Below are 12,093 nucleotides of genomic sequence, written 5' to 3'. Positions count from 1 at the left end.
ACAGGTCCCCATTTTTTTGGGATGTTAGCCCTCCCTGCCCCTTTCCCAAACGGCTATCTTAGGGGGCACTGAGAACGATCTAGCACACACTGAACTTAATTTCTCTTCGCACCTTCCTGAGGTGCAAATAGAAATCCGTGGGAAGTTATTGCTTTCTGTCCTTACCACAGCCCATAGCTCCAGGCACTTTACCCAGAATCTATGGGTTAACGAGTATTAGCCACGGGCTTTCCACATGGGCTTATAATTTAATAGCTCCAGGCATTTAAGCTTAAGGCTATAATGTTGCAGTGTTAACTAAATCTGCCCCTACATTTTTATGGGAAAAAAGTGACACCTACCTGCATGCTCACTCAGATCTATAGATACATCTGGTTCTCGAAGATCCCGCCGATTGGGCATCACATGGCAAGACTCTGTATACTGGTACTGGAATGGACTATCTTGTTGATCTGAGTGTGCATCTTCGGATACTCCACTGTCACTAGCTGCCGGTGACCAGAGATTTGAGTCTGATGGGGAGTCGTCAGGCACCATAAGCAAAGACAAAAATGCTTCATCATCCTGAGAAGGGATCTGTATCAAGAGGTTTTAATTAGAGAAACAAAAAGCAGTGGCATGTTATAATGACCCAATTCCTTAAATACGTACGCTAGGCTCAGAGCTAGTCCAAAAGGGCTCTCCAGCTGAATATTCATGCCGAAGGATACCATCCTGGAAATCAAACAGCAGATCTAGAAGCTCCACACTCTGCATGCTATTTTCATCATATTCATTGGTGTCCTGTGTATATGACATAGTAATATGAGAGAACACTGACATTTCTATAGAAAGAAAGAATGTTACTTCTGTCTCTCTTCACAGTTTGCTTCCCTGCAAAAGTCTACTATGTTTACACGGAAAACAACTTTACCCATCCAAGAGATATTTATTTGATTCATTATTCATTATAAACTTGCAGACAATTTATCTTTTCATTTTGTTACTATTTGCTATAAAAAAAAGTCTTAACATGTAAATCCCTAAACTAATTGTACATTAATACACTATTACAGAGGTTCCCAAACAGTTCAGATTTTAGAGATATCCATGGTTGAGCTTACAGTAAGGTGACTTACTGTAATTAGTACCTCAGTCAATTTGATTTAACCACCTGTATATCTCTAAAACCTGAACTGTTGGGGAGACTTGATGACTTTTATGTATCTCTCTTCAAAATTTACCGAAAGAATAGTTTTAACTTAAAGGAAAAGGAATGAATTTTAGGATGGGACCTCCCCCAGAGTGAGGGCTTCTAGCTTTTGGTGTACACCCATTCCCTCTCTACACACTGGTATTATTCTCAATTTAGGAGTATTAAAACATTTTTGTTAATTAGAATTATTATATTATGTAATTAGTGAAGGAAATAAAAAACATTTAATATAACAATCACAAAAAAATATGTATACAAAATCCATACAGGGATTTACCCATATGAGTCTCAATTTTTAATTGTATCACACAAGTAATATATTCTTTTTAGACAATAATAGGTTTCACTCATCATATTATTCATGGTTTCACATCTAAGTATTTTTAATACTTAATCACTTACATTGTTTCTAATAAGTGGAGATTCAGTTTCTCTTTCACACATTTGTTATTAGTGCCTGAAGTATATATTTATATATATATTTTTAATGAATGAAACACCTGAATGCTGACATTCATTATGCCACTTCTGGGCAATACATTTGGTGCTTTTATCAGTAATGAATTAATATAGCCCTAATTAACAAATAAAAAGTAAATTTACTTGTACTATTGATTCCTTAATAGGTATTTAATAATACATGAAGTATAACTTTCTATATTAGCCACTTGCAGGGAGAGGGGGAGACAGGAGATAAAGATTCCCGTCCTGACACAAAATATATAATAAAGTATACTAATTCCTATTTAACAGTGGTTACCAGCAGTGGCAGGATGAGATTAGAATGAGAAGTCCTTTATTCATAGTATAACAATAGCAAATGCTTAAAATATCTGTAATTATAATAACTACAGAGGTATGAATATCACAATAGAAAAATTTAGGAATAAGACCTTAGAATAGTGATGTGAAGATTACTACATCCAACACCCCACAAGATGGTACAATATATAGTAATAAATAGCATTATTAAGTTATAATAGTTGATATGAAGCAAGCAGTGGCACAGATTGAGCATTAGATTTAATAATTATATGAACGATCTGCAAAAATAGTAATTCAATGTAATGACATAGATAAACGCATGTCTGTGTTCCACTGTGGCGCTCTAACACAGTTACAAGGTGTACTGTAAGCTGCTCATGTACAGAAGTACAGAAGGCTGCAATTTTGTCAGGAATTGAAGCCTCTTAAAGGAACCAATATACAGACTGCACATTAGCGCTCTCCTAACTTCAACAGATACCTCTCCAGCAAATACCAATCTGACATCAGGCCATATACCATTCCTTTCACACAATAAAAAAGACAATAGGTTTGATTCTATAGAGTAATCTGCAGGTAAACTTTGATACGGGGACATGAAGGAATTTGAATGTTCCTCCTAATAAAAAGAGACTTGATTGGCCTTTAGTCATGTCTTCCTTTTCCCTCTTCATCTCCTTCCCCTTCTCTCTCCACTGCCCCACTGTTATGTATCTTTGTGTTTCTTCTGTACATGGAAACATAGTTATCAGTCATCTCTCAGTAATAGCGACAAAAGTGAAATATTGTGAGAAAAACACATTTAGTAGTGAATGATGTGCAAAATAAAGAAATGTGTGAAGAATAAAATGTCACTTTATTGCTTTTCTTTCTATCCTTAGGGGTATATTTACTAAAGGTCGATTAAAATCAATCAACATCGATGTTGTATTTCTGGAGCTATATCATACATGTACTAATACTTAAAAAATAAATAAAAAAATGTACTGTTAGTAAATGTGTGATTTTGCTCCAGGAATACAACATCGATTAAAATTTCAATCCCCTGCTTGGGGAGGTGGCCAAATGGAGGGGGAGTTGGCCAGGGAGAAGATAGAGGTGGCCAAGATACGTCGTGGATAAAAGAAAAGAATCTAAGTGAGAATGATTATAAACAGCAAAATTTACAGGCCCGAGTAGCGCCCCCTGCCTTGCGGTGCCCTGTGCTATGGCACAAGCTGCACCACCCTAGTTACGGCTCTGTTGGCAACATTTTAATGCCCAAAGAGGTGGTCCAATTGGGAGCTTCAGGTGGTTGTGATACCATCAATCATGTGATTGTGGCCCCACATCTGCTGCATTATTTGTGTCACAGGGGTGTAGCCACAATAATTAAATTAACCATAAATAGCATCTTCAAGCCCTAGTACCACCCACTTTACTGGGAATCTGGGAGGCTGGTCTACTCTGCCTAGAGTCTGGGAGAACTTTCCAAAATGTGGGTGTCTCCTCTACATTGCATGAGTGTAGACAAGCATGGTGTAGGAATGTACTGTAATGTTATACAGAAGATACATTGGGGGAGATGTATCAAATATCAGAGAGAGATAAAGTGAAGAAGTTGCTCACAGCAACCAATCAGCTTTTAACTGTGATTTTTCTAGCACAGCTTGCTTTCCCCTCTTTACCTCTCTCCAAGATTTGATAAATCACATGTATTATGGTATTATCATGCACTACTTTGATGTTTTATATATATATATATATATTGTGACACAGTCAGATTAGGGGTCCCTCTCCTGGGTAGAGGACTCCTTCCTTACACACACACAGCAGCCGGGAAACAGTACACCAGACTGGATTCGAGTACAAGCTGGTCGGCACCAGTCTTTATTGTGCAAAACAGAAATAACATAAAGAAAACATAAACATAAATCCTAGCCCTGTCGGGGCACTAACTTCACAGGTGGTTCCCTCACTACCAGAACCTGGCAGGGCCTAATGCCCTCACCAGCAACAAAGGCACAGCACAACACTCACAGTTAGGTTTTCAAGTGTCTCTGAGCAAACTCCCTGCCTGCTCTCCCAGGTGAGACAATCAGCCCTCAACACACTAGGCTTATATTGGCCACTCTCAGGTGGAAACCCTAACAAGCCTGTTACCAGGCTGCGAGAACCAAAACCTGGAGTGGCCATGGGTGGAGCCCTCCCTCTCCTCTCACCCACAACCCCCAGGTCCCAAACCGGCTTTTCAAAAAGCCGAGACTCAAGCCTGCTACACTGCAGACTTTCTCCTGGGGGTTTAGAACACATAAGACAGGAATCTGGGACAAATGTACCTGCCACAGACCACTTTACCAGTGATCCTATCACAATATATATATATATATATATATATATATATATATATAAAATAGGTTATACCACTGTGGCCTGTAGGTAGGTTAAACTTGTTCCCTCCGTCACACAATAAGAAAACACTTCACTACACAACGCATATGCAGATATCCTGGCTGTGGCTGTCTCCCCCCCCCCCAGGAGGAGGCCAGGTGGCAGGACTCGAGGAGCATGGTACAGGCAGGCAGGTGGGCATGGTGGGGTATGGTGCCATGATTTAGTAATGGTGTCCCCTACCCCCATTATACAAAGCCATGGTCCTGGGCTTTGTGATGTGGGGGTCGAGGCTATGATGACACAATTCAGAAATGGGTGGCGGCTGTTGGCCTGCCATGCATCTGGAAGTCTCTCGGGCGTTCTGAGAAAGTAAGCAAGTATTACACAATGTACATAAGATATAACCCTGTAGGTATTTTTTTATTTATTAAAAGGATAAAATAGGGTGAGTCAAAATAAATAATAATTTAACTACAACTCTGTACATGGATAAACTTATTTGGTCAGGCAGTAGATTTGCATAGGAGGTTACTCTTCCTTGAACAACCTGAGTGCTTTGACACTCATATGGTATAGGGATTCCTTTCACTCACAATAATCACTTGTTACTGACACCTCCCACTGCATCATGGGCAGGTACTTGGCTAGCACCACCAGGCTCCTACACCACCACCTTGAACTGCTTGTTACACCAGGTTTCTTCATCTGTAAACCTTTCACCTATGCTCCTATCACCAGCACCTGGAACTGCTTACTCATGGGTGTGTGTAGTCACACTGCTGCAACAGCTCCTGGTTTGTGTTGGTTAATTCCCCACAGGCTACTTCCTATGCATCAGTGCTGTGCTTGGTAGAAGGCAAAGGGCTGGAGCTTGGAGACACTGGTCTCAATTGCAGGGCAGCCAGAGAACGGATAAGCATTTGTTGCTTATCTGCAGTCACAGGATACAAGCATATGCAAGCATTTCTTGAAGCAAGATGATGCTTATTAGCTCCTGAAAAGCTAGCACTCTCAGGGCCTAATTCTTTAATGAATGCTAACCCGATGGTTAGTGCACATCTCCGATATTTTCTACTCTGCACATGCGCAGAACGGGTCATGCAATATTGCATGGAGTTCCCCCAAGCTTCTGCCTAATTGACAGGCAGGAGAATTTGGGGAAGGTGTGGGTCGGGGATGGCCTGTGTTACCTGAAATAAGGGCATGTTGCTGCTTGTGTGTGGCTCTGCAATTCTGTCCATCTCTCAATCAGGCCCTCAGTGACAGGTGCCAAGAGAACACACAGCATATATATTTTACACTCCTCAATAATAGTGCCTTATTCAGAGATGTACGCAAACCCAACGGTTTACGTACATATCTGATGGTGTGAAGTCTGCGCATGTGCATATATCGTTTTGCGGGATTGCACGCAGTGCACCTTTTTTGGGACAGGGACTGGGTAAAGATGGACAGCATTCTCGAAAATGGGTCTGACACTTCCCCGTTTTAGAGAACGTGTGCCAAGACTAGTATTTGCACCTTCCAACGCAGCTTCACTATCCCCAATGGTGTGAAAACAGAGGCCATCCTGAGTAACCTGAGCATTACTTAGATGACCGATGTTCATGCAGAGTGATCCGATGCTGTGTCTTTGGACGCAGTCCTTGGATTTGCACTCCTGGCAATAGACATCTTTTTACACTAGATACCTCCTGCAGCATTAATATATTTATGCACAGCCGCTGCGCACAAAGTCGCAGCAACTGTGCATATGATTCTGAATCAGGCCCATAGTCCTAGGATACACACAAATAGTGCTTGCAACACCTGCACCTCCTGAGATCACTGTGACTTAGGATTCTGCAGTGGAAGATTCTTCAACAGAGCAACTAATGTATCTGACATATAAAAGACAGAAAGAAGTTGTTGTTTTAGGTGATGCACTTATTAAACTTAACGTTTAATTATATAGCATAGGCCGCATGCCAATTAACAAAATAATAATAATCATCACTATGTGGTTGTTGCTTCTTTATTTATTTATTTTGACATATATTAGGGAAATCCCAGAGTTAGAGCATTCAAGAGGTACCTATCTATCTTATATACATACACATATCATAGATTTGTGATATTAAGTGTAATTTAAAGACATACAACGTTTTGTAGTTTAGGTGATAGGAACATGGGTTGATGAATGTTACTGTATGTACAGTGGCAAGTATAGGATAAGGATGCCGTCTCCTGGTGTAGACAGGTGCACTTTCACACAGCAGCCAATTAGAATCATACCAGACCAGGGTCTTGGTACACGTATCAACAGCTTTATTTTGCAGTATAAAGATAAATAAAACATAAAAGAGCCTAGTTTGTCTGGCTCTAACTAAACAAATGTTTCCCTTTCTCAGCGTGGTAGAACCTAACGTCCTTCTCACAAAACAACAGTATTAGCACAGTACTTACAGGAAGTAATCATAGTGTTTCTCAACAGGCCTGCTGCCTGCTCCCCAGGTAGTGAGAGACAGAGATTAGCAACTGACGCACCTTATAGCAGCATCTCACAGGTGCTCTAACAATCAATGTTGCCAAATAGCTTCTGTCCACCAGACAGAAGTCAGGAATCTAGGGCACACATAGCTCCCATTTACAACTTTTACCGTGCTTTTATCACAGTACAGTCTAATGTCTCAGAGGGAACCCTGATGGCATTCGGTCCTGATAGGATACAGTAAAGGTGCCCATACACGGGATGATTTTTTACACGATATGGACAGTTTTGATGGGTTGGACAGACCAATCATGTTAAAATAGGTGTATTTTGTGTGTTCTGCGACCCTGATGCACGTCCCTGCCGTTCTCTAGTTGGATTGCAGATAAGATGGTTTTGCAGAGAGATCTCAACCGATCATGTATGATGTGACATACTTCTATGCATCTTATCATATGATGGTAATGATCAATCGTACACCATTTGACCACATCTTCTGAAAAATTTCAAGGGAAGAATTTCAAGGGCAATCGTATAACTCATCTTGCCAACTTTGAATTGCACAGTGTATGGGGGCCTTAACAGTGTTACATATGATCACTGTGATTCAAAATTAGTTTAAAGTCTAAAAGCTGTTACATGATGGTACTTAATGGAATATAGTTCCGGTCACAATCCCGACGCCGGAATGCAGGCTAGGAATTTATGACAGGCGTCAAGATACCGACACCTGTCATAATCCTGACGCCGGAATGCAGAACGACGCAGGCCCAAATGAGGTAAGTACGGGCACCCATCATCTTAGTCACTGGGGGGAGGGTTAGGTTTAGGGCACCCCAGGAGGACTTAGGGTTAGGCACCCCTTGGGGAGGGTTAGGCTAGGGGAAGGGGGGGTTAGGGTTAGGCTCCCCCGGGAGGATTAGGTTTAGGGTGCGGGGAGAGGGGGTTAGGTTTAGGCACTAACAGGGGGAGGTTAGGGTTAGGCAACCCTAAAGAAGGTTTAGGGGGGAGAGGGGAGGGTTAGCTGTACTTGCCTTCGCTGTCGCGATTGAATTCCTCCCTTTGGCCAGCCGCTGTCGGTATTTGAACAGCCGCCGGTAGTACAAACCCATTCCCTTTTACAGTAACTAATCTATCACAGTTAATTTTACAGTACTATTAAGTGTATAATAAAGAAAAAGTATAATTAGATGATAGAATACATTTACCATATGAGGAATTCCCAACTAGTATAAATATTCCATAAGACCACTAAAAGCATAAACGCAAATATTAACAGATATTTAAATATGCAAATGTTGCAGCCCCTGGGATTCGCAAAGCCAAGCATCTACATGCAGCGATGCAGCTTGGTTACAGATCATTCGATTATTGGACTTCTGAGTAGCCCTATGGTCATGCAGAATGGCCGCTGGAACTGAGACGCCGGAGCCATTTTCACTGCGCAGTCACCGTTAAAAACATGCCCCGGAACTGTAGCAACACCCCTGCGTTTGTGTCGCCACCTCCCCATTGCTGCCCACAAATGGTCCCTGACTGTCAATCACCTTTGGAATAAATCCTCACTGTGAGCGACAATGAAAATTAAACTTGACACATGCGCAGTGAGACTTAGACGCATACGCAGATCACTGATAATCACAGCTGCGTAAACATCAACATTGCATCCATCTCTGAATCAGGCTCTCTGTCATAATTAAATGACAGACAGGAGAAGTGGAAGCACCACACAGAGACAATTTTGATGACAACACGATAGCACAGATGTAGCATCTACAGACTGGTTGATGATCTCTATAAAATGTAAATAACTATTAATAAAAGAAACCAAAACATGGTGGAATAGAACCACTTTGATATACAATACTGTGCAAAGATTTTAGGCAGGTGCAGAAAAATTGCTACAAAGTAATAATGCTTTCAAAAATGTAAGTCTTAACAGTTTATTTTTATCAATTAACAAAATGCAAAGTGAATGAACAGAAGAGAAATTTAAATCAAATCAATATTTGGTCTGACCGCGCTTTGCCTTCAAAACAGCATTAATTCTTCAATTCCTCTAGGTACACTTGCACACAGTTTTTGAAGGAACTCGGCAGGGAGGTTATTCCAAACATCTTGAAGAACTAACCACAGATATTCTGTGTATGTAGGCTTGCTCAAATCTTTTGGGGGCTATTCATCAACAATAAAATTACGTTTTTAAGGACATTTTCCTTAATTAATGTTATTTTAGTATTCATGAAGAGACTTAACACACGAGAAATCACTGATACATCCTTGCTAAGTCCCCCTGCGTTAATGTCCACACTCTCCATACATTAGTATGGGGATGTGGAAATTATGGTATTCATCAAATTCCGAAAATTATGTATTTTCGGAATTGATGGAGTTACTATTCGCCACTGTGAGGTGGCGAATAGCAGGTAACACATACAGTCAGGTCCATAAATATTGGGACATTGACAGAATTTTCCGATTTTGGCCTCTATTCACCACCACAATGGTTTTGAAATGAAACAAACAAGATGTGCTTTAACTGCAGACTTTCAGATTTAATTTGAGGGTAATTACATCCAACGGTGAACGGTGTAGGAATTACAACAGTTTCAATATGAAAATTCTGTCAATGTCCCAATATTTATGGACCTGACTGTACCTGCTTCCAGCTGTGCAGGTCCCCCGGCGTCTCCCTCCGGCACTCTGGTCCGTCCTCTGGCTCCAGTGGCTGTTCTGAGACGTGTTCTCCCGGCAGAACACAATAAAGTTTAGAAAAAAAACAAATTTTTTTTTTCTTTTTCTTAAACTGTACTGTGAGTTGCTGGGAGACCACGTGTCCGTACAGCAGGACAGAGCTGGAGGCGCTGCAGCAAGCAGGTAAGTGCAGGGATGGGGGGGGGGGGGGTATGTGGAGGGGGGGTGAGGGGGACACAAAATTATCACATCTGTAGGCAGTGCTCTGCATGCGCTGGTTTTACAGATTTAACAGCGCATGCACAGCACGGATTCCAGCAGCGGTAAGTTAGTGTAGACAGGCAAAACTATCTATTTCCCGAAAAGCTGTCATTGCAAAAATGACAGCTTTTCAAAATAGATAGTTATGGGGAGGAGGAATGATGAATTCCTCCGGTAATTAGGTAGAACTCCATGCAAGTTCCTACCTAATTACCTCCAGAGAATTTTTAGGTATGATGAATAGGCCCCTCTGTCTCTTCATGTAATCCCAGGCAGACTCGATGATGTTGAGATCAGAGTTCTGTGGGGGCCATATCATCACTTCCAGGACTCATTGTTCTTTTTTACACTGAAGATAGTTCTTAATGACATTGGCTGTATGTTTGGGGTCGTTGTCCTGCTGCAGAATAAATTTGGAGCCAGCCAGATGCCTCCCTGATGGTATGGAATCAGTATGATTAGCCGCCGGTTCAAATTCCGACAGAAGAAGCCCGACAGGAGGAGATCTCAATGCAGCTGGTAAGAACCCTAACCCTCCTCACTCCCCCCCTAACCCTCCCTTAGCAGTGCCTAACCCTAAAACTCCTGGGGTGGCACCTAACCCTATGTCCCCCCTGAGGGTGCCTAAACCTAGCCCCTCCTTCCTGCACCTTAAACCTAACACTCCCGGGGGAGTGGCTACCCCTAACCTACCCCCAGGGGAACCTAATCCTAACCCCCAAAACCTAGCCCTAACTCCGCTGCACTCTCTAAACCTCACACCCCCCTCCCCGTGGCTAACACTAAGGAGGCCTCGGACGTACCTCATTCAGGCTGTGTCATTCTTCAGCATTCCAGTGTCGGGATTAACATAGGCATCGGTTTCGATGCCTATCTTAAGTCCCCCGTCAGGCTTCTCCTGTCGGGATATAGACCGGCGGCATTTAGTCCGCCGGTCTATAAACTGCAACCCGATGGTATTGCATGATGGATAAGTACCTGCCTATATTTTTCAGCATTGAGGACATCTTAATCCTGACCAAATCCCCAATGCCATTTGCTGAAATGCAGCCCCAAACTTGCAAGGAACCTCCACTATGCTTCACTGTTGCCTGCAGACAGTTATTAAACATTTATGCAGACAAGGCCAAGTGACTCAACTATGCACAATAACATAGGAATTGGGGTGCCTAAAAATGGAAGCAGGTGTTCTGATCTGATGAGTCAAATTTTGAATTTTTGGCTGTACCAGAAGGCAGTTTGTTCTCCAAAGGGCTGGAGAGTGGTACAATAATGAGTGTCTGTAGGCAACACTGAAGCATGGTGGAGGTTCCTTGCAAGTTTTGGGCTGCATTTCAGCAAATGGTGTTGGGGATTTGGTCAGGATTAATGGTGTCCTCAATACTCTGAAATACATGCAGGTACTTATCCATCATGCAATACCATCAGGGAGGTGTCTGATTGGCTCCAAACTTATTCTGCAGCAGGACAATGACCCAAACATACAGCCAATGTCATTAAGAACTATCTACAGCGTAAAAAAGAATACGGAATCCTGGAAGTGATATGGCCCCCACAGAGCCCTGATCTCAACAGCATCGAGTCTGTCTGGGATTACATGGAGACAGAAGGAATTAAGCAAGCCTACATCCACAGAAGATCTGTGGTTAGTACTCCAAGATGTTTGGAACAACCTCCCTGCCGAGTTTCTTCAAAAACTGTGTGCAAGTGTACCTAGAAGACTTGAAAAATGTATGCTGTTTTGAAAGCAAAGGGTGCTCACACCAAATATTCATTTGATTTAGATTTATGTTCATTCACTTTGCATTTTGTTAGTTGATAAAAATAAACTACTAACAGTTTTTAAAAAAAACATTCTTACTTTACAGCATTTATTCCCACACCTACCTAAAACATTTGCACAATACTGTATATCTGCAGCACAACATGTCCAAACTCATCCAGGAAATGAAATGTCTGAGTGACATACTGTATTAAAAGTTTTGAAATACTGGAAAATTTCCAAGTAACCTTTGATAAATACAAAGGTGAAGTAGATTAAATTGAGAAATCGATCATTGAATAGAAAAAAAAAACTCCCAAAGGGACAAACATTATTTCACTTTGAATACTGTATATAGAGGGATTATTTCAAACCAAATGTAGGGGAATCAATTAGTAGAACCCCAGGGTGATGGGAGATTTTATGGGCAGAGGGCACAGGAGGACTCAAAGGTGTAAGAAGAAAGAGAACAACAAGATATAAGTGATTGCTCACTGAGAGTAATTAATTTGACCAAAAGGACACATACTGAATCACATATCAAAGTTCTTAATAAAGGCGTTTCCTTTGCGC

General features: G+C 41.6%; 1 protein-coding gene across 1 annotated transcript in view; it reads right to left on the bottom strand.

Annotated features, from left to right (window-relative positions):
* Positions 1 to 12,093, bottom strand: part of CREB3L3 (cAMP responsive element binding protein 3 like 3) — a 68,738-nt gene that overhangs the window by 37,447 nt on the left and 19,198 nt on the right. Inside the window, exons 2-3 of the mRNA XM_088446457.1 lie at positions 652 to 783; positions 342 to 576 (exon numbers count right to left, since the gene is read on the bottom strand). Of these exons, the coding sequence (XP_088302583.1) occupies positions 342 to 576; positions 652 to 783 (367 nt within the window). The remainder of the gene's footprint in view (positions 1 to 341; positions 577 to 651; positions 784 to 12,093) is intronic.

Source organism: Taudactylus pleione, unplaced genomic scaffold, assembly GCF_031769625.1.
Source record: "Taudactylus pleione unplaced genomic scaffold, aTauple2 ptg000399l, whole genome shotgun sequence".
In the NCBI taxonomy this organism is placed as follows: domain Eukaryota; kingdom Metazoa; phylum Chordata; class Amphibia; order Anura; family Myobatrachidae; genus Taudactylus; species Taudactylus pleione.
Note: the sequence above shows the minus strand (reverse complement) of the source record. Positions and strands in the feature narration are given on the sequence as shown.